Source organism: Enoplosus armatus, chromosome 4 (assembly GCF_043641665.1).
Source record: "Enoplosus armatus isolate fEnoArm2 chromosome 4, fEnoArm2.hap1, whole genome shotgun sequence".
In the NCBI taxonomy this organism is placed as follows: domain Eukaryota; kingdom Metazoa; phylum Chordata; class Actinopteri; order Centrarchiformes; family Enoplosidae; genus Enoplosus; species Enoplosus armatus.
This window is the reverse complement of record NC_092183.1, coordinates 20,938,210-20,965,170: the sequence shown is the minus strand read 5'-3', so window position 1 is coordinate 20,965,170 and position 26,961 is coordinate 20,938,210. Positions and strand designations below refer to the sequence as shown.

At 43.4% G+C, this 26,961-nt stretch overlaps 1 protein-coding gene across 1 annotated transcript; it reads left to right on the top strand.

Moving 5' to 3' along the window:
* The first annotated feature begins 93 nt into the window (after positions 1-93).
* On the top strand, positions 94-25,903 carry fgfr1a (fibroblast growth factor receptor 1a). Its single transcript, XM_070904579.1, has 18 exons — positions 94-504; positions 5,262-5,442; positions 10,850-11,095; positions 11,464-11,553; positions 12,705-12,877; positions 14,958-15,081; positions 15,969-16,159; positions 17,358-17,502; positions 19,787-19,977; positions 20,350-20,495; positions 20,901-21,022; positions 21,497-21,607; positions 22,197-22,387; positions 22,563-22,685; positions 23,018-23,088; positions 23,195-23,332; positions 24,313-24,418; positions 24,518-25,903. The coding sequence occupies exons 2-18, from the start codon at positions 5,289-5,291 to the stop codon at positions 24,692-24,694; spliced, it is 2,499 nt and encodes an 832-aa protein (XP_070760680.1). The 5' UTR covers positions 94-504; positions 5,262-5,288; the 3' UTR covers positions 24,695-25,903.
* The last annotated feature ends 1,058 nt before the right edge of the window (positions 25,904-26,961 follow it).

The following is a 26,961-nucleotide window of genomic DNA, read 5'->3' as shown; positions in this document are numbered from 1 at the left end:
GAGTTGAAGAACTTTAGGACACAGTTTTCGGAGGTGAGGGGACTTCATTTCATCGCGAGCGAAACGTTTTGGGATAAAGGGACTACCAAAAACGACCGCATAGGCTGCACTCGCGTAGTTTCTTCGGATCTGTGTAGGCTGGCTAGGTAAGATAAAAGAAGCTTGTGGCGAAGGAAATGAGAACTCAACGTTAAGATTTAAAAAAAAAAAAAAAAGCAAACTTAACACCATTACAGGGAGTGTTTTTCTGCTCCGTTGATTATTTGGGTTTTTCGGAGTGAGGGACGCACATTCTTTTCTTCTGTCTCACAAGTTTGGCAAAAAAATATGCACCAACTTGTTAGCCAAACGTTGATAGTTTGGAGTAAGTGAGCTTCGTTGGCGGGCCACACGCTTCAGTCTGGATATACAGTTTTTCGGGAAGTTTCTCTGCCTCCAATCTCGGCTCAGGAGTCTTCGTTATCGGACCCAACACTGGCTGTTTCACAGCCCCCCGCCAGGAAGGTGAGCTGGTGTCTTATTATTCCTTCACTCTTTGGTTTAGCGTCACTTTGCTGTGTGTTTACGTGCTAAAGGGGTTAGCTATTGTTCCCCCCGTTGTAAGGATGTGTTTTTACTCATTTTACTCGTCCTGAAAAGGAGCACATTTAAGAACTGTGGCAAAAAAAAAAACTGACAAGTAGGTATTTCATTGAAACCAGCTGTTTTTCTGTGGAAATGTTTTGTGTGCTGTGGAAAGCACTAAAATGAGTACGTGAGCTGTCTGTTTACGTACGTATGTTGCTTTCTTGCGTGTTTCATGCGTGGTAACGTTGCACCTCAGTCTCCTCCATGCTTGAAAATGAACAACAGTACAAACGGCAACGTTAAAGCACAAGGCCTGAATGTTGCCTGCAGTCCTGCTACAAACGGCTTTTCTTTTCTGCTTGAAGTCACAGCAGGCGCCTTCAATCAGATTAGACCATTTACTAGAAGAAACAGTGGCCACGTCAAGGGTAAAGCCTAGACAGCAGCATGTTTTAAACTGCACATGTGTTATTCCTTCATAAACCAATGGACTTTGGCTTCATGGATCCATTGCATTTTGCTGAACGTCTTGTGTATTGATACATGTTTGCTGCAGTGCCATCAGTTGTGTTGAATCTCTGCAGAAATGTCAGCATATCCATCTTCAGTTATGTCTTCAAGTGAGCCCTGTAGCGTTTATGTCACAGGCTCGGACAGAACTATCAAACATAACCAGTGAAGTTCAGTTCCCAACATGTCTTTTCATTCTTTCAAATCATGGGACAAATGACTTCTTCAGAAATGCAGTGAAGCTACATCTTCAAACTCTCCAGAGGACGGCCATCATTACTACATCTGTCATGAAGTCTGGGTCTGGAGGGGCCAGTCTGATGTTATGTAAAGCTCTAAATGTTATGCTATAAAGGGAGAGGGAGAAGATGGATGGTTTAGGAAAGTAGCATGTCCACAGGGAGTTCACCAGGAGGAAAAAAAGTTTTCTCCTGCACCATATAATGGGAAGTGAGGAATAGCCCTGCCCTTTAATTTACCAGGCTGCTCCCCTGGCACAGAAGGATTGTCAATTGAGCTGTATGAGTGTATTTATTATAACTAGGTCCATCAAGAAATGTGGTGTGGAATTAAATGTTTCCTTGCAAGCTTTGTGTGAGTGTAAATTTTACCAGTAAGTAGATTGTCGTCACTCACCCTTCAGATTGATGTTTCAGTTGTTTTCTAGAGGTTTGGGATTTCCTTTGATTTTGTGTGTCTGCGTTTGTTATGGGATGTTTTAGGCGGATTTAATTCACTGTGCATGTTAGTAACATCTCCAGGGTTAGCGTGTTATTTCTCCTCTTATTCTCCCTTGGGAAAACATACACATTCATACACACTGAATAAGTACCGAAAGGACTGAAAATCACTTTGGATTTAAATGTCGACCAAATGGCCTAGTGGCATATGGCTTGGCATTAATTGTTTTTACATTTGAGTGTGAACTCATGACACCTCGGTCTCCCTCCGTGTTACGCTGGTGGCAACCGGCAAACCACTGATTCAGATTGTGAGGCTGCAAAGAAAAAAACCCAGAAGTGTCTGTTTTTGTGAAAACAGTAGCCTGAGGGAAATGGTCTGATGCTCTTATCTCCGTTGAACTGCAGCCGTGTGCAGACTGGCCTGTTGCTGGCTGGGAGTGCAGAGTTAACTGGGAAGGGGTCTCCAGAATTTGGGAGCCGAGGAATTTTATGCATGGATGGCAGTGAACAGTAATTATGGCGCAGGCCATGTTATGGGTTAGGCCTGTAACCTTTGTCTTTGTATAATGAGAGAAGCTAAATGAGTCTTGCGTGTTCTAATCTGTTTAGTTTAACCCCTTTTTATTCGCCAGATTTCCAGTGAAGTGTTGCCATCTCTGTGGGATCCTTTCAAATGCAAGTTTCTTTTTTTTTTTCTTGAGCAGTCACCATTCATTAGCTAATGTTCGTTCTTGCTTTTTCTTGGACTTTTTAATCCAATTTGTTTCATACTTTTAAAAGCAAAACTGCTTCCTGAAAAATGTGAGCAACAAAAATGTATTTTTATGCCTCACCAACAATTTTGGCAATAAGTATTAGTAATAATGAAAGATCTCTTCATGAAAGTGGGGAAACAAGAGGGTTGTGCGCTAAAAGGAGCAATGTAACACCAAATCTATGGATATGTCTTGGTATAGGTATTTCAGTTCGAGCCTACCACTGCTAAGGGGTTTAGACTTGCCTGTCAGTCGGTTAGTCACGACACAAGTGAAGTTTAAAGGAAATATCAGAATCAGAAATACTTTATTGATCCCCGGGGGGAAATTGTACAGTACTGGTGCTCCCATTCAAGAGTAGAAGGTAGCAAAAATATAGAACTAAAAGTATGTACAAAATATAAAAATAAGACTAGAAAATATACAGACCATTTTATCCACCAGAAGCAGTAGATAAGTCTTGGTTGCTTAGAGGCCACTGTAGAGGACTGCACTTTTGGAGAGCTCACTGGTGGGAGATGTGTTTCTGTGAACCTCGTGTCATTGCACTAAATCGGAATGTGTCCTTAATGATTTGGCTGGTTTAAATGGGAAGGGGAAGAAAAGGGGAAACTTGGTTTGAATATATTTTTTCCTAATGTAATGCCAGTACTGCTCGAGTTTACACAGTGTATGTGGATGTAAGCAATACACATGAGAGCGGTTTCTTGATTTATGAATATCTGTGACTTGTAAATCTCACCAAGTCCATGTTAACTGTTGTCATGACTTTAGTGTCTAAATGTCCCAAGGAATATATATTTCACTGTTGAACAATATACTCAAATGCTACTAAAAATGACTGTAGGTACAACATAGCAGTGAATTCTGATTTGTAAGCATCACTGGAAATTAAATTACTGAAATAGTACAGTTTCAAAAATCTGATAATGCTATATTGGCTGATAGTAATTTTCTTTTTTCACATAAACACATTACATAGTCAACAATCTTGATACAGATCCCTCAGGTTTGTTTTTCAATGTAATTGTGACCAAGATACATGCTCAACAGGACATTTTATTGTTGAAGAAAACGAAACTATGTAGTAGTTACGCCGTTTCTAAATTATTAATTATATTGAAAGTAAATGAATCAGACAAAATAGACACAAAAATGCAGCCTATAGTGTTTATGTATTGCAATTTCTTTTGCTGCTGATAATATCTATGATGAGCCAATATCGGTCAGCCTCTGTTCAGGACTACTCCCAAGTTCAAGACGAGAGGGCCCTGTGTGTGGATAGTGAGACATACTGTATGTTTAACTCCTGCTCCCATGGGAGCAGAGAATGACAAAGTTCTGTGTCATACTTTGAAGAAGCTACTTCCTCCTCTTTCAATTATTGACGGTTGTCGTAGTGACGAGGGCCAAGGGAACGTGGTCGGCTGCTCTCTGCGGTTCCTTCTGTCTGGCAGCAGAAGCACTTTCTTGGAGCCCTCCCAAACACTGACTCACTGCTTACAGAGCCGCGATGACCAAGCTTCTTTATCCCCCTCGGACCCCCCTGACCCAGCTCAGCTGCTGGAACACTAGACCATTCTTGGAAAGTGAAATCGAATTGGTTTTGAGGAGAACACAATGACTGTTTCAGTGATGAACACTCACACAAGCGATTACCTCCTTAAAGGAAACCACAGCTGCATCTGAACATGACTTTGTGTGAAAACATAAACCGAGTTGGGCTCTCTTTGACCCAGATGTGACGACGCTGCTGCTGTTGTTGTTTTATAGAATGGACATTTGATATTTGGGATTCATTTGTGACTCCATTGATTTTTAGAGTAAAAAGCCTGCATTTGTTTGGCCTTTCTTGACAGCTCATAGGAGCAAATGGTTGCGGGGGGGGGGGCGGCATCATTTTGGGCTTGGGGACCAAAACCAACTGTTAGGTGATAGATCTCTCAGCGTGGATATGATGGCCTGGCGGTCTCTCTCTACAAGGGTGTCACGTAACAGGCTGTAGTTTTTTTTTTGGTGTTAAACAAATTCCTCAAGGGGGGTTATGGGGGTTAGGGGCGAGTGTTAATCTCTGTGTCCAGATGCTGCAGAGGTGATGATGCAAGCAGATGTTCATGCGAGGGTCACCCACCGCACTGTGCCCCGTTCGGAGGGCACTGTGCACCCTTCAACCTCAACAGTGGTCTAGCAAACAAAAACTCCATAGTGTTATGGCAGTCTTTATGAGTTCAGACTTAAGTAGTTACTTTAAAGTTTTGAAAACAAAACATTTAATTCCTGAGAAGTGCGTATCCACTATTTGTTTGCTTGAGCTATCAGAGCGTGCCTGGCGCTCTGCAGTTTCTTATCAGTGTTTTTGTACAAGTAGGCCTGAATGCTGAAGTTCCCACCTTGAACCTTGTAGACATACAGAATATTCTCTTCTTTTTTTTTTTTTTTTGTTGACGAGTGAGGAATTTCCTTGTCAACAAACCATTTGTAAAAATGAACATTATCACAGAGAGTTCATTCTGCTGGTTTGTTTCCGTTTTGAAGAGAGGCACAGAACAGCTGTTTGGAGATTTGAATTGGCCCAGCTTCATTCTTACATATCAGTTTATTTTCCTCTAGCATAATTCAAGCAAATCTTTCTTACAAACTTGTACCCCGAATTGATTTTGACTTTTATTGTTACTGTCATAACAGACCTTTTTCAAGGCTTGAGGCTTGCTCACGTTGTTTTGTTATTTGTTTTGTTTGTTTTCAGTTTAGCGCTGTGAATGACCCGCTGCTGATGCCCCAAAGGTCTGAATGGAGTTCCAGTCGCAGAAAAGCCAACAGTTGTAGCTCCCTCAGCAGGATGCTGATGAAGCCAAGTGTACTTCTGTTTCTGGCTTTATTCGCCCAAGTTTTAAGGACCCAGTGCTGGCCTGCCAACACTGATGAAGGTAAGATGGCTTGATAACTTACAGCTACTCAGACTTCTTTTGTACACTGCTTTTTTCCTAGTTCTGGTTGCAGTATTATTAAACATCATGGAACTGGTTGAACCTATAAACTTATTAAGTCTTACTTATCTTGACTCTTGTCTTGATAATCAACGCTTTGTTCTTTGTACAGGAATGTAACCCTAACACACTCCAGGCTTTGGTGAAGTCTGTCCTTTGTAGCGTCAGTGTTTCCTCCGCCACCCCCACTTGCCTGAGTCTGATGTTTAAGTGCACTTTACTGTGTCAGATGTAGCACAACTGTGTGTCTGACTACTTATTAGTAAAGCCTTTTCCTTTTTTCCTGGCTAACTAAACCAATTCATACTCTGAGCTTGTGGGTTCCCAACAAATCTTACTGACTGAACTTTTGGTCTAGGGATTTTACTTTGTTGTAAAACTTCAAGATTTTCTACAAACAATGTATCCCGGTCTGGCTGTTGCACAAGTTCTGAAAAGGGGAAAGAGGCACTGAAATTGAATCCTTAAAAATGTGTCTCTTGGATACAGTCCAGCAGTGTAATAGCTGCCTGGACTTGTGGGTAGATGGGTTTGAATGTTTACACTCTGCAGTCGGAAGTGGCGAGCAGCAAAAGAATATGATAAAGCTCAGCATTATAATTAGAGTAATTAAGCAAGAGGGTCTCTCTTGGGCTGTGAGCCCTAAAATAAACTTGATGCGGTTGTGTTTAAGCCAACAGTGGGACAGGGAGGAGTAAATGACTCCCATCTGTAGCCCAAGGGCAGCCCCACTACCTAGCAGTCCCTGCTCCTCTCCTCCTTTTGTAATGAAAAGGTATTTGTTGTCACTGAGAGAGGAGTTAACTGCCAGGGAAACTATAAATTAGGCCTTTTTTTTTTTTTTAAAGGAAAGAAGATGCTACTTTGAGCTCTCCCTTGTCCTCAAGGATAGGGTTTCTGAGCACAATGTTTGTCTTCTAAGGTGAGCCATAAATTTCCAGCAGGGTGGGGGAAGTCTGATGCATTTGCACTCCACCCAGTTCTTAATCACCAAATGGCCAGGTACTATCTATGCGCCTCTGTGCTTTTTCTCCTGCTCCCCCACTGACTTTTGCTTGGGAATGCTTCACTTTCCCCCCGCTTCCCTGCTGGGTGACGGATGGCTTCAGCTGTCGACAAACAATCACAGCAGAAGCATTTGGTTGCATTCCTTTTGTCTTGCTTTGGGGAAACAAAATAGTTATATGGAAATGGCCATGTTTTATGCGTGCTTCTTTGTTTGTCTTGAGGCTTTTTGTTGTGTGTTGTTCACATGAGAAAAGAATATTCACAGAACAAATTCATTTCATTGAATTTCTTCAGGGGCCACATGGACAGACATTCAAACGATTACAGTCCCTTGAAATTTTTCTCGCTGTGGTCGTTCAGAGAAACATGACCATGTTTTTTTCTTAATCGTTTCAGTGTTGCTATGTTCTTTGGTTGTGACAGTGAAATGTCAAAGTTGTTTATGTAGCGTTCCCAGAGGATTTGTTTGACTCGATGCTCTGCTGTCAGTCAAAGTAGATGAGCCACTGACCCTTCAGTGGAGGGCTCTTAAAATGTGGAGCTGCCACAGTCCTGAGAAAGACTCTTTTCAGACAGTGATGGGGGCCCAGAGGAGCATGGCTCTGCTGACTCTCTGAGAGCGGAAAAAACAAGTGAACCCACTTAAAGTATAACACCAGATACGTTTTACTTTTTACTTCTCAGGGTTTGTTTGCACTCAAGGATAACCAACTGAGTATTACTCATTATCTTTCAGTGGAATTATATTGTGATGGTGCACTATTATGTTGAAAGTGACACAGACCAACTTCTATGCTTTTGTTTAGTATAAAGCCTGTTTTAGCGGGAAAAGTGCAAATATGGAGACATTTTTTCTCCAAAGCTATTTGTGGATAGAGGTTGAGCAGTGAACATGATGTCAAAAGTAAATATGCAAAGAATGAGCAGAATTTGTAAAGCAATTAAAAAGTTTGGAAGAACCTCGCTCAGGTCTTTAACTTGAAATGAAGCTTTCTGATAAAGTTAGAAACAGTACAGTGGTTCATCAATTACCCTGATAATTACATATGGGAAAAGCAGGCGGTGATGGAACTAGATCCACATGAAGTTTCATTCTCTTTAAGAGGTCCTGGTCTTCCATTGTTTGTCCATTAAAGCCATAATGTAAGGCTAAATGTAGCTGAGCTCATTTGAATGACACTGGAAGAACTTTGCACTGCACAGTAATCCTTGTAGCTCCCAAGTGTTAATCCATGCTGATTGTCAGCAGCTCATTTAGGAATGAAAAGGTCCTCCACTGGAGTGCTTTCAGGAGGGACACTCGCTCAGTGAATTTTTTTGGGCTTGCTAATAGGCATTGTCCTATTCTTTAGCTTCCTGCCAGTCCTGCCTTTTGTCTCTTATCAATCCCCTCTGTACGTCACCCACCCCTTCACTCTGCTGCGGTCAAATCAGCAGAGGAAACCTGCCACAGCCATTTTCTCTGTGCCACCACAGATCCTCAACCAGCTTGACTTCACTGCATTCAACCATCACTCCAGTGAGAGCAGGAAATCCCAGAAGTCATTCACGCGGCATATTGCTTCCTATCTTGTAGCCAGAGAAGGTTCCATAGACTGGCGCCAACTCTTCCTTTTAGTTGCTCTTGAATTTACAGACTAGTGAGCCCCCCCCCCCCCCCCCCCCCCCCCCTAGTTTAAAACCCCTCACTGCTTTCTCCTGCACAAAATCCCTTTCATGATTTATGTAATTAGGCTGATTTTAAACTACGTCAATCATTTTTTTTTCCAAATGGTTGGAAGAACACATGAGAGGCCTTTCCAGATGGGTTGCTTTCTGAAAATACGGCCCTTAATCCATTTTAATCCAATCATAGCAGCAGGAGGATTAATTGAGATGAAACATCCTCAAATTCAAAGGAAATGCTGGAAACTTACCTCACTTACCTCAGTGTGAAGAGCTGAAAATAAAGTGATACAAGGGTGTTGGTATTTGTTAGCATCATATTTCTGCACAGTGAATCAGAAAATTAGTAGCTCTGTCTGCTTAGACAGTTGTAGGGTTGATTTGACTACATGTTGACTACACAACTGTTTTATCTTACTCCAGTTTTAAGTAGGTTGTCACAGAAGCACAAATGGTCCTGACTGTGGCCTACAATAAAGCAACAAGCACATTTTACAGCTTTTATGGGCGTTTTATGATGTCTGCAGCCAGATTAACAGCTGGGATGTTGACACAGTCTTATCAGTGGCATCTCCATTTAGAGGGCAGGGACAGAAACATGCTGGCTGGCCCCCACACACAGCGCAGAGAAAGGCCAGTTCAGAAGATTTGTGACGAGACGAACTGTTTTAGAACGTTGCATCGGTGTAAACTGGCCCGTCTCAGCTCGACTCAAGCCGGTTGATGGTGCCTCGGCTTCTGGAGTCTCCAGCAGCTGGTTTTGGAACCTACGTCACCTGTTTTAATAGTCAATCCGCTCATAGCGAAGTCAGCAGAAATGGTAGCTTTTTGGACGAAGGAAAGAGAGGATCACTTCATCAATTTGTTTGAGGAACAGTTATGACACAAGCCGTAAAATTTCAAGATCATAATTTAAGATGTTACAAATTACATCCAGCTACAAAAAAGCCAGAAAAGCCAACAGAACTAAAGTACAGAGAGTCGTTGCTATGGAACACCATACACCGCACAGTCTACTCGCATCTGTGTAAACTGGCAGGTTGCAGAACGATTCAGATTGGCGCAAGTTTCAACCTGTCTGGTCGCGAATCTTTGGTCTTGGCTCTGCTCGAGGCTGTGTCCAGGTTGGATCGCTGTGGCCCATCACTAAATGCCTCTTCTGCTTTCCCCCCTTTGGTTTTGTTTTTGAGGAGAAAGTTGATCCTACCCCCTGGCCCCTTTTCCTGCTGGGATTAAGGGCCTGTCAGACATATGTGATCCAGGAAATACCTTTACTAGGCCCAAGTGGGGTCACCATAGCAACTGGCACTAGAACCTGCCGCTGCAGGCCCTCTCTGGCTCGCTCCTGTGCACATGCTCACTGGCTCGCTCTCCCTGCTCCCTCTTCCCCTTTTATTGTTTGGAGGCCTTTGTTGTGATGGTGGGAGGGATTAGTCAGGTTTGCTGATGTTATGCTATATAGATGTGCTTCCTGTTGTGAGGAAGTGCATTTACAAACACACAGCGCTTTGAGAACAGCTCAGAACAATCTCATCTTGAGCTTACCGCTATGGCATTTGATTAGCTAGTTAAGTTTTTCTTGTTATAATGCTGAAGAGACTGCGTAGGAAATGAGGATGAGTAAAATAAGTCAGATTTTACATCATAGTGCTACCACAAGGGATTACTTTGTGGTGCTACTTGGCAAAAATAACTTCCAAATGGAAGGATTTGCTGCTCGTCTCTGCTTGCCTTATATATTGTAAACTTAACATCTTAAGGTTTAGGAGTGTCGTTTGAACAAAACAATAAACTCATTTGAAGATGTCATTTTGGACTCTGGGAAACCGTGTGGCATTTTTCACAAAACGCCATGGGTCATTTTATAGATAATCGAGAAAATAATCAGCAGATGAATCACTACTGAAAATGATCATGAGCTGCAGCCCTGATGTCCACAAAATCAGGATGCTAATTGCAACAGTATACCTTTCGTGCCTTTTTGGCATGGATGTGATCCTAGAGCAAGAATGTCAGGCAAGTTGGCCAGTGACGATCTTTGCCTTTGTAGCCAGACAAACAACACCATTGTGATGGACAACGTGTCAGCGTAATTGGGTTACCCCCTCCCCCATGCAGACTATGTAGTCATTTAGAACAGGGGGGCTCAGGTGTCTCACGCCGTGACACCTCCCCTCTCTTCAATCCTCTAATTGAATTTCACCTTCCTTTCCCAAGTAGCTCCTTGCCTGCCTGACGATGGGGCCTTAACTAATTTGGGATATGATTTAATTTGAGTGAGAGGTTAGGCTGGCAGTTTTTGCCGGGAGGAAATCAAGAAAGGACTTTTCTGCTGTCTCTTGGACCCGGTTTTATGATTGAAGTACTTTTTGATGTGTCCACTGTACAAATACAGCCCTGTTTTGTGTGAGAGCACTCTGAACATTTTAGATGCTCTGTTCCCCGTCAGTTACTATTTATTATTTAGTGCGATATATTGTGAGTAGGAACTATCCTGCTTATCGTAGTGTGAGTGACTTACAGTATGTATTATATAGTTTGTTTGTGCCAAAGATGTTAACTTTTCTATGTGTTCATGGAGCAATTATTGTGTTTTATAGTATACATAAAGTTACTGAGTGTTAAATGACCTACTGAGCTGTGAAATCTAACCATGTCCTACTGTTTTCCTTAGTAGTCTCTGTGGAATCGCAGGGAGAGCTGTTCACGCTCTATCTTGGGGACCGTCTGGATCTGAGTTGCTCTGCCAGGGACTCCCCCCATGCCGTCAACTGGACCAAAGACCACGTGTTGGTGGTGGATGGAGAGCACACACGCATCCGCAATGGCCAGCTGGAGATCGAGACTGTGGAGCTGACCGACTCTGGTCTGTACACGTGCACCACCTTCGGCAACCACAGCGTCTACTTCAACGTCACAGGTAAAATCATAGAAACAGCACCAAAATGTTGCCATCACAAATGAAAAGTGAGCAGTAAAGAGCTTGGAAATTTTTATGGATAATCTAATCATTCGATTTGATTTGTAACGAGTAAAGAAAGTGTATCAAGTAGTACAGTCTGTTCATCACTTAATGTACATACTGCGCATACTGACCCTTGTCTTCAGTGTATATGTACGTTCTCAAAGACTGTGCTCATACTTGTATGAAAAAAAGCCAAGTAGCAACATTTCAGTGTCATTTCTTTACTCCATGTCTTTAGAAATGTTGTATCACTGACAAAACCCTGTGTGGATCAGTATAAGTGGAATTGTGTTTGGCCTCACAATTACTTTCTGTTTCACTAGTCGATACCCTGGCCTCGTCGGAGGATGATGATGAAGACGAAGAGTCTTCGTCAGAGGAATCCAAACTGTTGGGCAGTCAAAAACTGATACGTAAGTGTGCTGATCTCTTCACGTTACTAATGCTACTGTGACAAATGGTCATTACTCGCTCGCACAATGTCACAGGGTCATGAGTAATAGTCATGGGCGGTGATTTGAGAGCCTTACGATTCAATTATGGTTCGGCCACGTGTGTGGGTCACATTTGGGTGAATGATTTCACTCTGAATCAGAGGGTTTTCACTACCTCAGTGACAGCTTTTGCATGAGGAATGTCCCTGCGGTGACTAACCGTGGTTAACCTTAGATGTCTTCCAATTTGTCTGTAGAGCAATTAAGACACTCGGGCTTCATCATCTGGCTACTACTGCCCACTCTGCCCACAAAGAATCCAGCGGCCGCCTAGCATGCCAAGCATGCCGACCTTGAGTTTGTGCTCTGACTCCCAGAGCTTTATTTCCCCCTGAAATTTACACAACATGACTTCACTTAACTGAGGCTATTTTGAAGCCGCAGCATCTAAAAAAAGTGATTTTCTTTTATTTAAAGAAAGGTCCTTACACATCCAGTGCTGCCAAGCCCTGTGACTATAATTTTGAAATCTTTTTTTGGGTGGACAGGCATTATGCAATCATCCATCCATCCATTTTCTGCTGCTTATCTGAGGCCTGGTTGCGGTGGCAGCAGGCTAAGCAACGTTTTCCAGCTCCTCCTGGGGGATCCCAAGGCATTCCCAAGCCAGATGAGATGTATAATCTCTCCAGCATGTTCTGGGTCTAACCCGGGGGTCTCCTACCAGTTGGACATGCCTGGAAAAAACTTCCAAAGGAAGGCGTCCAGGAGGCATCCTGATCAGATGCCTGAACCACCTCAACTGGCTCCTTTCGACACGGAGGAGAAGCGGCTCCCTCCGGATGTCTGAGCTCATTTCCCTGTCTCTGAGGGTGAGCCCAGCCACCCTACAGAGGAAACTAATTTCGGCCAATTGTATCCGCGATGTCATTCTTTCGGTCACTCATGATAAGGTGCCGATTCTTGGAAGGGGGCATTATGTAATGGAGCTTGAGGTTCAGTGTACTTAAAATGAGTTTTGAGTTTGAGTGTATTTTCTAAAACTGAATAATGTTTTTGCATCTATATCAAACACATACTTGTATTTGTTCGTCATCTGCTACTTGTTTTTTATGTGTCGGATTCTTTAGCAATGGCCCCACAATGGGCTCATCCAGAAAAAATGGAAAAAAAGCTTCACGCTGTCCCTGCCAGTAAGACTGTGAAGTTTCGATGCCAGGCCAGCGGCAACCCGACTCCCTCTCTGAAATGGTACAAGAATGGCAAGGAGTTCAAGAGAGACCATCGCATTGGAGGCTTCAAGGTTAGTAACGCTTTGGAGCTTCAGCTTCTTCTTAGTGACTCTACACCCTCCTCAGCATTTTCTTATTCAATCACTCCAAACGTATTCGCTAAAAGGGGAGATGTGTCAGTGATCTCATCTCCACATTAGATCACCACCCCCTCCCCTGGAATAAGAAACGCCTCCTGCAAGTGAAAAGCAGAGGCAAGTTTCACATTTGACCTGAGAAACAATGCAAGATGAAACCCTATGCCTCAAAAAGGAACGTTGGGCCATAGTAATAATACCTCCAGGTGGGCAATCCTAGCCACCCGTTTGGATGCAGGAAAACATTGGCTGTCCTCATTCTGGGTATCAGTGCATCATGCGTCTTTTCTGTAATTCCATCCATGCAGCAGTACACTTACCATGATACATGCTGTATCTGTGATATATGACATGTGGTGTGATTTACTCTTCCGTCTTCCCGTTTCCAGGCAGGCTGTGTTCACATGTGACGCTAACTGCTGATAAACTGTGAGGTTGTAATAGTTGATAAGACAGTTTTATTCCAGTCGGGAATAACTGGATTTACTTAGCGGAGGTGTGGCAGGTGAGGGGTGTGGACCACACCTGTTATCACCAACCATTTACTGTGAATGGAATCATGACCCCCTTAGGGATTAACATAATGAATCTGTCTTAAAGATGTCATCAATCATTTCCTATTGGGCACAAAGAAGTTATGAAAGCCACTCATTGCATTAATCCACAACCTCATCAACCAACATGTATTATGGTCATTATGGCTGTAAATATTGTGTACCTTTTACAGTGACGTCTCTGTGAATAGCTGCGTGCAGTGGCAGTTGCCTCACAGGTGTGGGATGTTCAGAGACACAGCCTCCATCTTCCCTGCATCTGCTCTTTCCATCAAGGTGTAGGCCAGTCTAGCCTTGTGTGGTGCTTCCCCAGTCTATCTCCCTCCCCAGCTGGGACACATTTAGGAGTTTCCTCTCAGCTGCCTGCTCCCTTTGCCCCACCCAGCCCCCCACCCAGCCAGGCAGCATACTTAACCATCTGGCTGCTGTTTTTTCAGTCAAGGTGCAAAGGTCTGCATCAGCGGCCGGGGACGTCTCTCATCCCTCCCACACTCTTGCTTTTATGGCCGGGCTTCTATTGTTCATATCGTCTGCATCGAGACGTGCAGGAGGGAGGGAATAATGTATACCACATGTACGTGAAGCCAAGCACAACACATCTGGCAGCAGGCAGCTGGACTCCCTCATCACGTTTTTAGCTAAATGAGGGAAACCGTATGGCTCGGTCTGTGTATATGCATGTTTGATGTTGCCTTTGCCTTAGAGGTTCGTTGGTTAATCACACACTGCCGGTCTTGGCAGATTTATGGAAGAAAAACTATAACATGTCTTGGAAAAAAAAGAGCCAGACATCAGTTGGTGCTAATAAGACAGGTTGAGGCAGACGTATATAAAACATGTACCCATTTTCCTGTGGCCTTTTGTTAGGTATGACAAAGATCCGCTGTTTAAAACATTGGGTGGTGTCACAGGAAGAGGGAGTGGTGTGTTATCTTGTTATCATCAGATCACACATCATTGACCTTGTTAGCCGTTGCTTAAATTGCACAAAAATTAGATTTATGACAATTCATATTGGGAGAAAGCAGATGGAGAAAAACTGACATGAGTTTTCGCTGGTAAACGCAGAATTGAGGTCTAACACCATCTCTGTTGCCTTGATTGGTCCCCTACCGGCCTCATTTACGTTAATTCAATTTGACTGAAAACATTTTACTTTGAATTCAAGAACTGACGGTACAGTTCTTAAGATCTAGTGTAGTGTGTTGCGTTGCTTATTCCTGCTATTTCTGTTGTGGACAGGAACTAAAATGATCTGTAGTGAGAGATTTCTTCAGTCAGTGAAAAGTCCGTAGCCACCAACAAATGAAAGAATCTCGCACAGTTTTACCTGCTCTGTTTCATACAATAAACTGCATGTCTGGTACAAACAAACACAACAGATTTTACTACGAGATGAAGTTCTAGTTTTTGTTCTATACTCCAGCCACTGTAACCTTTGCTTTTTCCCAAACCTTTAGGTCCGTGACCATGTGTGGACCATCATCATGGAATCTGTAGTACCCTCAGACAAGGGAAACTATACCTGTTTGGTTGAAAACCAGTACGGCAGCATCAATCACACCTACCAGCTAGACGTAGTCGGTAAGTTAAATCATGTTGTTGGTATGTACCTTGCCAGGAAGTCTTGATCATAGCTTATCACCTCTTGGATCAATTTCAACCAATCAAATGTGATCCAAAGCACAGTGACACAGTCTTGGAGCCTTCATGTAGGTTGAACCATTTGATAGATTAAGCCTGTTTATTTGTGGCTTGAGTGGTGGAGCCATGTGGAGGAGAGAAGTGATTACTCCTCAAGGACCTGCTCTGTGACTCGCTCTTACACCATTGGTTCTATAAATCACAGTTCCACTTCCTCCGTCACTGTCCCCTGGGCTTCGCCTGACCTCAGTAGAGGTCTAGACCCTGATGAGCAGTGAGATCGCTTCAGTGAGGGGAGAGTTTTGTCACAAGTGCCTGCTAAGTCCCCACGGAGGTCTCGGTCAGAAAAGCCTGGGCAGTTGACATCCTGCCAGGTTCTTGGCTTGTAAGTTTACTTCGGAGAGTTATCAGTCATCAAAATGGATCCGCAAGAACGTTTCACTTCACAGTAAGTGCTCCAGATGAGACACTTAACTTGCCTGACCAACTATTGTGGTCAACTCTTAATAATTACACAAGCGGCACATTTCTGTGGAAATAGCCGCTTTAATTCTCCATATGAGAAATTATAGTCTGTAACTTGTGAAATTACACAGTATGGGATCAAATTATACTGGCGACCTTTGTTTGCCATCTGCCCCGGCCATTTCCAGTAACAAAGCCTTGACGTGACAGAGTTTTTATTTGGCTTGTGTTTGAAAATCAGTCAACCATGTGTACTCTGAATTATTGCGTGTGTTTGTCTCTGATATTGCGTGTTTGATCCAATGCTCACCAAACTCCTAAACTAATTTTAGATGTTTGTTCATGTTTCGGTTGTGTTGCAGAGCGCTCCCCCCACAGGCCAATCCTGCAGGCTGGCCTGCCGGCGAATCGCACTGCAGTGGTGGGCAGCGACGTGGAGTTTGAGTGCAAGGTGTTTAGCGACCCTCAGCCTCATATCCAGTGGCTGAAGCACATTGAGGTCAACGGGAGCCGAGTTGGTCTTGATGGTTTACCGTATGTCCGCGTCCTTAAGGTAGGAGCTTACTGTGACCAGTCATGCCGCAACAAGCCAGTTGTGCATTTTCCTGTTTAGCTAGCAATGTCAGTTATTTTCTTCTATTTCCAGCACTGTCTATAAAAGTGGTCCAAAGTGCATGCTTTCAAAATATGAACAACATCTCGCTATTTTAACTCTGAACATAACCCACACAACTGCAAAACTGCTTTCACTGAATTCTCTGCTCTAATTTGACCCTGTGTCTGTTACATGACATGTTTTTATTTCCAGCATTCTGGGGTCAATAGCTCGGACGCTCAGGTGCTGACCCTCTACAATGTGACTGAGGAGGAGAGCGGAGAGTATATATGTAAAGTGTCCAATTATATAGGAGAGGCCAATCAGTCGGCTTGGCTGACTGTCACCAGATATGAGCCCACAGGTAACCACCACGCTGCAGTACAGGGACGACACAGTGGAGGCGCTTCTAGGACCACCTGGGAAAACTAGGGCCGTATAACTCGAGACAACCTCAGCTGTTTCTCTCCTCCCTACCTCCCTCCGCTTCTCCCTCCCTCTCTCCTGCCTCAGTGCTCCTGACTGTAAATGACGCTATGGAAAATTCCCAGCAGAACAGTTGAAAGTGTTTAGTCTCAGGTTTATGTTGGACCCACTCTCATTCCTGCCCCATGCCTGTGCTGTGCCCTCCTAATAAGGGCCTCTCTTGCCATCTTCTTCTATTACTCTCACTCCCTTGCCCTTCAAAGTCCTCCATGCACGGCTCACAGGCTCTCTCTCCCCTTTGTTTTTTTTCCCAGCTGTCCTCCTCTGCTTACCTATGTTCCCCAGACCTCCTGTTGTTTGTCTAATGTTCACATAGTCTGCAGAAGTATGTGTGAGTTTGAGTGTGCCCTGTTCTGCTGTGGAGTTTTCCATGTTGCCCATCTCTTGCATGTAGAGATGAGACTGAGGTATTCGATGTGGTGATGGGGTTGACCCAGTGTGGGGTTCAGCAGCGCAGACTCAACCTAACCAGTTCCTCCACTAACAGATACTGGAGGGCTCTTTCTGACAGTCCTCTGCAGGGGCTCTCGGTGGTACTTTTTGGGCAGATGGTGTTGGATCAAGGAGGAGAACGCTCCTCCATCCCCTTTCTCTTTCAGAATCTTTTACTCATGGTTCCCTTTCCCCTCTTGGGCCTCTTGTTGGGTCTGCTTCCTTTGTCATTTTCTAGACCGCTGGCCTTAACACCACGGACAAGGAAATGGAAGTCCTCCAACTGAGAAATGTGTCTTTTGATGACGCTGGGGAGTATACCTGCTTGGCGGGCAATTCTATCGGGTTCTCTCATCACTCTGCATGGTTGACCGTTTTTGAAGGTATCAGTGGTTCTGTCTCGCTCCTATATTTCCATTATTTCCCTTTTCTAACTCCGGCCTGGCTATCCACCTTCACATTTGCCAGAAAAGGGTCTTGCCCGACTCTAGTTCTGTTGACAAATGTGAGAGGAAGCCAAGTTACAAGTACTAAAACTTCCCCTCCCTCTGTCCTCAGCATGGCTCCTGCTCCATCTAAACTCTCTAGATGGGAGAGTATGGGCCATGCTCTGCTGTCTCGTAAACGAAATCAGCAAATGCCAAACAACCCGAGAGCTGTCTGCTGCCTGGTCCACCATGTCAAAGAAATCAACATCTAAAAACAGGCCAGTAGAATTTTAAAGACAAAACCACATAGAAGTATAATAAATGGCCTCAGCCAGGTACAACTTCACATTTATAGGCGGGTTGTTTGGCAGCTCTGATCGGATTTCACTTTGAACTGTCTCTACCATTCTGCTCTTTAACTGGTGTTTGCATTTGATTTGGTGTAAAGCTGATTTTCTTTGACAAGCGCTACAAATGACATGTATTCCTGATGTCATTTCCTGCTGTGAGCACAGCGGCTGGCTTTGATAATTGGCTCTCTGTAGTGGATGTGTCTCATTCCTGAGGGTTGGAATGGGCATTTGTCCAATTATCAAGCTGCTTGTCAGTCAGCCTCTTCACACAAGTGCAGCTCACTTGTGTTGCTGGTGTTGGTTAGGGGTGTAACGGTACACTTCAGTGGGTATGGCACCCTTGGTTTGGGATGCATTGTTCAACAAATTAGTTGTGATAATCTCCCACTAACATAAGGCAACAAAATATGTAATATTTGCCAGTGGGAATACTGAATGCAATTGGAGATGTATTATGAATGCAAATGTGCGTCTGAAATTTAGATACAAACCCCCGACATTTTAGTCAAGTTCTGAAAAAGCAAATAGGCAATTAGAATTTATATCTACATCTCCTCCCGAACAAGCAAATCTGTCTTGTTAAATTAATAAAATTGTGCATTGAAAAAACATTAAGTTCATATATGTTCATTCATTCAGAAGCGTTTTTTTTAGCAAGACACCAGACAGGAATGACAGCAGCTGCATGGATTTAAAAGGCATTGTCCAGCATTAGACTAAATATGATTTTATATAAAAGGTTCAGGAATATAGAAAAGGCCTAATACAATTAACTGCATCATTAATGACCAACAGGATTTAAGGCCATAGGTAGACTTATGTATGAACAAAAAACACATTCGGAACTGCTTTTGTGAGATCCAGCTCCTGTGCACAAAGCCACATCCCAAGCCAAAGTATGCTCGAACTCACTTTTTTCCCTAATATCCATTACACCCCTACGATTGGCATTAATAAACGTTGGTGTTTTCACTGAATGGGAGGAAAAAAACAAGATCTGAATTGGAAAGTTTCTTTTAACAATTACCTTAATAACTTAATAATATTTTTAAGTGTTATGTTTTCTCTGTGTTTTCTTAAAAAAACATTGCTTGCATTACCAGCACCAACACACAACTCTTTTAAAATTGCATTACAAATGAGTCAGAATTGGATTTTTTTATTGATCAAGTCAACCAGTCAAACTACTGTATTTGAGCTCATGCTTTTTGGTATGCTGCTTTTAGACATGAAATGTGAATTAGACTGTTTGAAGTAGGAATGACGTGCAGTGTTGAAACATTGATACTCTGTATAAAAGTCAGACCCTTTGCACATTGTGACGTGTGTATATATACAGTATATATATATACAAAATGTCGTATAGATCCATTACTCAGTACATTAACAAAATAATATATATTTGTCTTAATATAAAAATGTGTTGGCTTTTGTAACACAGAATTTGGGTCATTTGGGTTCATGCCAACTGTGTCTCAGTGATTCAAGAGACTGATGACCATTTCTCATATTAGGAAAAAAATGTAGACTAAAGCTATGCATCAAAGAAGTCATTATTGTGCTACAATGCAAGTTTTTGTCCCGTCTGTGTCAAAGGCTCTGGTTTTTAGACTCTGTGTGTGTGTGTGTGTGTGTGTGTGTGTGTGTGTGTGTGTGTGTGTGTGTGTGTGTGTGTGTGTGTGTGTGTGTGTGTGTGTGTGTGTGTGTGTGTGTGTGTGTGTGGTCAATTTGTTTTATTTGTATTGCTGTGTGCTTGAAAGCACGAGTATGTTTGGTGAGATTTGGGTGTATAAAGTCAAACCTTTCTGTGGTAGCTTGATTTCATTGATGACCACTGACCCCACCCCTCCCTGCCCCCCCATCACCCTTCGTCCTCCCCCATCTAGCTGTCCCGCACTATCCTCCAGCCAGCCACACCTACCTGGAGGTTGTCATCTACTGCGTGGGCTTCTTCTTTATCGCTGTCATGATTGCCATCGCAATTATTGTCAAGATTCGCACCTCCTCAAAGAAGAGTGACTTCAACAGTCAGCTGGCCGTCCACAAGCTGGCCAAAAGCATTCCCCTGCGCAGACAGGTAACAGAAAGTAGATAGGGGGTTTGGAATATTTATACCTTTTTCCTCTCTTTGTTCTGTTTTCTTGTAATTTCAAAGCTTTACAATGTATTTGAGCTGTTTGGCTCATCTGCACATTCACATATGCTAACAAAAAACTAAAAGCATGCATTCAAAGAGGTTTCAGGTTCATTGAGGTCTTGTGCTTCAGGTGAGTATGAGTATTGGAGGAGTATTTCTTCTCCTCGGGCATGGTGCTCCTGAGTGTTTTTTACATGGTCCTAAATAGGCATTTCGCTAACTACTTCTGTAGTTTTCATTTTCTTTTGGTCACTGTTGCTACTGGTGTCTCTTCCATTATTAGGGGAGTAATGTAAGTCTTCTTTACCTCAGGTGTCTGTGGACTCTAGCTCCTCCATCCACTCTGGAGTGATGCTGGTCCGTCCCTCCCGCCTCTCTTCCAGCGGATCTCCAATGCTTTCAGGGGTGTCCGAATATGAACTGCCCCAGGATCCCCGGTGGGAGCTTCCCCGGGACAGGTATGTCCTGGACAAAACCTTCAGACAGGGTAGACAAGTGACCTTCTTATAGGAAAGTTACTGGTTTGAAATAGTCGGTCCACTGGGACAGGAACCAGCTGCACGAGGAAAGTGAAAGTTTCTCTCACCCTTCCTCAAACAGCTGATATTTAGGTGCACTGTTATAGTCCACAAACTGCACTACAACAGTGTGGTTGTACAGAGCAGCAGTCTGTACAAAATGTAACTAAACCTCAAAAGCAGGCTGTGTTAAAATTTAATGTAACTTCAATTTGCAAACCAACTTGAAGATAGATAATGAAAGACCAACCTTAATCACACACACACACACACACACACTCCAGATTTGAAGTTAAGCTCCAGTGACTGTTAATGACTGTCTCACGTGTCTTCTCCTCCTCACAGACTTGTTCTTGGGAAGCCGCTCGGCGAAGGCTGCTTCGGTCAGGTGGTGATGGGAGAGGCGCTGGGGCTGGACAAAGAGAAGCCAAACCGTGTGACCAAGGTCGCAGTCAAAATGTTGAAATGTGAGTCAGCCGTCCCGTCATGTGGGTAAACAGTAGACTTTGGTGGATTGGCACTGAAACATCTTCAAAGTATAGTAATAGATTTTACAAAAGCCTCAAGTCCAGGCTCCAGGGACGAGAAGACTCCTAACACCCAAACTGTGATGAACAGATACTAAGAGACATCTGCCATTGGATCCCAGCCACTGTGCAAATGGGAGAGCCGAGTAAAAATTTATGAGAACCCTTGACATCCCATATAAAACAGTGTTCATTAAACTCTGCGGAGGAGTGAGGATGTAGGGAAAGTAGCATTTATTGTCTGCTGCTTTAAGAGCCTTTCCCCAGAGAGCATTCTCCAAGACAAACGCCAGCCAAACTCTGCAAGAGCTGCAGTGTCGGTGTATACACTTTGCAAGGTGATTATTGTGGGCCTTTTCACCAACACAACACGGACTAATTACCCTAATATGATTTCTTTCCCTTCCCCTCCAGCTGACGCCACAGAGAAAGACCTGTCAGATCTGATCTCAGAGATGGAGATGATGAAGATCATTGGGAAGCACAAGAACATCATTAATCTGCTGGGAGCCTGTACACAGGATGGTAGGACCAGACAGACCCACACACACACACACACACACACACACTGTTGTCCCTCAGACACTTACTTTGAGAGATGTGTAGAACAGCATGAATAAACGATTCTGACACCAGCTTCCGAGCTCGCAGTTTGAATCGACCACTGCTGCCGCCGTTTCTCTCCAATCATCCCTGACGAAAGACTAAAGGAAACTAACCTCTAATGACCCTGCAGAGCACATCGCTCTGTTGCTTCCACACTGAAACACAACGCTCTTTGTTCACTCCACTTTATTTACCAACTGTTTTGACATAGAGTTGTATCTTGAGTAAATCATTTGTGAAGTATTAATAACCTCTGCCATTAAGTGCAGGCTATGTGCGTTTACTTGTCTATAACCCTGGGATCTTAAACTATTCAATCTTCCACATCCAAGTATTTCGTGTTTTCTGGGACTACTGCTCCCATCATGAAGATTATTTTGCCCATAATTTCCTTAGTGCTGCCATCATTTCTGTTCTATAAAACAATCCCCGTGTCTTGATTTTAAAGTAGTGTTACATGGCCTCATATTATGGTGATGATTTATTCTGCCATGTCCTTGGTTTCTAGGTCCTCTGTATGTGATAGTGGAGTATGCATCCAAGGGCAACCTGCGGGAGTACTTGCGAGCTCGGCGCCCACCGGGCATGGAGTACTGCTACAACCCAGACCAGGTTCCTGTGGAGAACATGTCGATCAAAGACCTGGTGTCCTGTGCTTACCAAGTAGCCCGAGGCATGGAGTATTTGGCCTCCAAAAAGGTAACCACAAAGAACAACCAGCCATTGTCAGCCCTCCATATTACATTTACAGAAACAGGTGGAGCAACACCTCTCTATCAAGGAAAAAATAACACGGCTTTGAACAGTAAATATTCTTGACACTGATTCCCAGGACTTTGGTTCACTTCTGGTAATGTCTATTTTATTTGTGCAGTGCATCCACAGAGATCTTGCTGCTCGCAATGTTTTGGTAACAGAGGACAACGTGATGAAAATAGCTGACTTTGGCCTGGCAAGAGATATCCACCATATCGATTACTATAAGAAGACCACCAACGTGAGTATTCTTGTCATTTGTCTAATGGGAAATGTGAAACCGGCCGCGAGCAGTCGAGTGTTTTCCTCAGCACAGCGAGGCTAAGTCGTTTACCTTGATGACATGTTGGAGGTGTGCTCGTCACAAGCCATAGTAAGAGCCTGTAGCCCTTTTCAGCTCAATATTTATATATAAATATTCCTCCCTGCAATATTTAAAACTGATTTGCTGATCAAAGAGCGCAGAATATGTTCACTGCTGTGAGGCTGTATTGGAAACGCTAAAGCGGACCGACCCAGGCCGTTGGAAGAACCCTAATACTGCAGATAGTAACATGCATACCTTTTCCACAGGGTCGTTTACCAGTCAAGTGGATGGCTCCCGAGGCTCTGTTTGACCGGATATACACGCACCAAAGTGATGTGTGAGTATCACGTGTCTTTACTTTTCCCATTCAGCCTCGACGGAATGTGAGGAAAACATTTAGTCGTGCAGAAAATCTAGACGCTCCTGTCTGTTTCCGTCTGCAGCTGGTCATTCGGGGTGCTGCTTTGGGAGATCTTCACCCTGGGAGGCTCTCCGTATCCCGGCGTCCCAGTGGAAGAGCTGTTCAAGCTGCTGAAGGAAGGTCACCGCATGGACAAGCCCACGACATGCACTCACGAGCTGTAAGGGAACGCTACACACCTAAAAATCTCACAAACACACTGCACGTTCCTCAGACTCTTTTGTCACTGTTTGATCTTTCAATATCTCTTTAAACGTATGGGAGGAATATTAAATGTTACGGCATGGTCAGATGCATTTCAGTTGTCTTAAAAAAAGATTTGTGGTTAAAGTTTATTTATTTAAATGATAACTTTTTTGGAGTGACAAAAATGCTTCCTCTTTCATTAAACAACAAGAACATCTTCTGCACCCACTAAAACCAAATTCTCCTGGTTTCATACTAATAGTGCTGAAATTGTTGTGTTTAATTTTATACTCATGAAGTGTTTGAAAGGCATGATTGTGCGTACACTATAGACGGAAGTATTGCTCGTAGAACCTAAGGTCACTACACGATCAAAACAACCCTGTAACTTTGACACGGCTACATTTTTGGTTGTCGTTATCACACTGGAGAAGTCGCAAGGATTATTTTCAGCAAGAGTTTGACCTTTTTCATTGCAAAGAGAAAATATTGAGTCGCCCACATACAATTCCTGCTTGTCAAGGTGTGTGTAGCCTGTGCACACCACCTGAAAGTGTATGGCACTTCAGAAGACGGGTTTGAAAGTAACAGATAATCTGCGAGGCTTTTTGCAGTCGCTCCTGTGTCTCATTAATATTTACATTACGCATGTTGTTGTATATCAGAAACATTCCGGGTGCTTAGCAACATAATAATGATCCCTACCATTGTTTGTGTGACGACCAATAAAATGAAACGCTCAAAGGCTGAGTGAGATCCAAATGGAACATGTTGTTCAGCTACAGCGGGGTGTGAGGTTTTTGACTACTCTTCTTCACAAGAACTTCTTTTTAAAAAAAAAAAAAAAAAAAACATTCTTTAACCTAAGATGTATTTTTTGTTTTAGAAATGACTGCCCAGATTAAAGGCAAGATCATTCGGACTGCTCAATTTTGAATCTCTTGATCTCTGCAGGTATATGATGATGAGGGACTGCTGGCATGCTGTGCCCTCTCAGAGACCCACATTCAAACAGCTGGTAGAGGACCTAGATCGCTGCCTGGCCATGACATCCAACCAGGTCAGTCCTCCTCTCCTCATCACACAAGTAAGAAGCAGAAATGCCTGTTTTGAAGGTGAAATGTTGATTCCCCCCCCTCCTTCCCTTTGTTGCCTACAGGAGTATTTGGAGCTGTCCGTGCCTCTGGACCAATATTCCCCCAGCTACCCGGACACCCGCAGCTCCACCTGCTCCTCAGGTGAGGACTCAGTCTTCTCCCACGATGCTGGAGCTGAGGAGCCCTGCCTGCCAAAGTTCCCTCCCCACTCCAACGGGGCAGCCATTAAGAAACGCTGATACCTCATCCCCATTCAGACAAGCATTGACAGTTCCTCCGTTCCCTGCCTCATGGGGTTGGACTCTCCCCCACATTCCCAGAGATGAAGCTAAAAAAAAACAAAAAACACTGGTGCTCTGTGAGAAAAGGAGCTCGGAGACGCCTCGAAGAACTTGTTGGATCACATAGACTGAAGAGTGCAGCCGCTTCCTGGTTCTTGGTGGCGACGATGTTTATGGGGCACTTTGTATTAACGGGAGTGGCAGTTTGTCACGGTGTCAGAAAAAAAAAAAAACAGAGCAGACTCCCACTCTTCTCTCCACTTTGGGCATTCCACAGGTCAGGAGAATCGAAAGGACGGACTATGATTATGTCAGGGTTTTCTTTGTTTTGTTGTTTTTTTTTTCCCCCTCCATGGTTGTTTCATCAGTAGTGAAGGACAATATTCTGCTTTTCAGACCAAATCCAGAGAATATACTACCAAGGGACATGCAGCACCGTGATCCACCGCATCATTCGCTCTCTTCTTGTAAATACAGTTAGAAAATTATAAATATGAATATATATTTACATTGTACTCTTATTTTTATTACCACAATTGATTTATTTTCTTTTGTACAAGGATGCTTTTGTTTGATCCATTTTTTAATATAGTCTGTAGGGGCAGTTGTTACATGAGAATATCTTTAAATTGCTGAGGATTACATGGCCAGTTTTTTTTGTGTTTTTTTTTTTGCTGTATCACAGCTTTGATTCCCCTAAATTTACTGCATAATCATCAATGGAAAAATATATATTGGGTTTTTTTCTATTTTTTAACTAAGTGCTTTTCATGACACAACCTGCAATACAATGTAACTCAGTGTTTGGGGTTTCTCTCCATCAGAAGAAATGGATTTGTGTGTGTGTGTGTGTGTGTCTGTCTGTGTGTCTGTGTGTGTGTGTGTGTAAAATCTTGTTTCATTCAAGATTGTTCATTTGCTTCGAGGATGGTCACAACTGTAAATATTCCTGGTTGTACACCATGCTTGTTAACATCCAGAGTCATTTGCTTCAGTCAACATCGTGCACTTCCACTGTGCATGCCTTCCATGTGATGAACTTCTCCTCTACTGTAAAGGCTTTAACAGGAGTTACATTTGCTGCCATATAACTTCTGATGAAGGGTTGCAGAACACGTATGTCATCGTAAAAGGATTACATTAAATAAAATGCTATCGAAATACAAACCGCAGAGGCTTTCAGAGTTTGAACTCGACTCCATAAACGGGTCTATAAATATAGAGATTTTCATGTTTGTGATGTAAATCATGTTTACAGAGATGGAACGATGGCCACTTCAATCTCCCACCTATTTAACACGGGTTGCTGTGGGCTGATTAGATATGATAATGCGCTGCTGACATCAGAAGAAACGTTGGCGAGCGCAGAGAGCCACAGCCGGCAGTAAACATGTAATTTATGGCCGTGGGAATGGCTTGGCAAGTGCTGGTGCTACACTTTCATCCATCAGCCACACCAACCTTGATGCTCCGTGTCTGGCTCTGGCTTCCTGCCATTGGCTGATGCATCACCTGGATTGCAGTCTCCATGCAACAGGCTAAAATGAGCCGCACAGCGCGACTGGCTCTCGACCTTTTTTAAAAGCCGGCTCTTACAGCTCGATGCATTTCGCCTTCTGTGCATACTGTATTACAGCAGAGGAGGAGAACACTTTTTGTTTGTTAATAGAGAACAGATCCTTGTCACTTTAACCCCAACAGTTACATGAATTTAAACTGCTGGGATTTGGAAATGAACACCAACATACAGTATGCTCAACGATACACGTCATGGCCTTCAAAGATACAAGACCACCTCCAGATTTCCACACGCACTTCCAGGAATCAAACAAACACATGACTTGTTTTTTTTTGGGGGGGGGGGAGAAATATCATCCACTCCTGGAAACGGGGGAGCAATAAAAAGAATCATTTGATCCGTGGTTGAGGTGATGATGAAGAGCTCTTATTTAAGAATAGAAAGGACAGGAGAGGCCTGGCTTTATAACCTGCTAATGGTGCAGGGCGTGGAGCAGAGGTGCCATTAGGTGGAGCGTGTTATCACTTCTGACAGATGGCTCAACAAGAGTTTGGTAGAGCAAAGTTCACCAGCTCTCGTTCCAGTATAGCAACAGTTAAATTGCCAGTGCTCCGCTGATAGCTGTAATTTATGAAGGGGAAGGTGTTTATTGTCAGAAGCTATGACTGGGGAGTGTGACAGTATCTAATTAAATGCTTTCTAATCG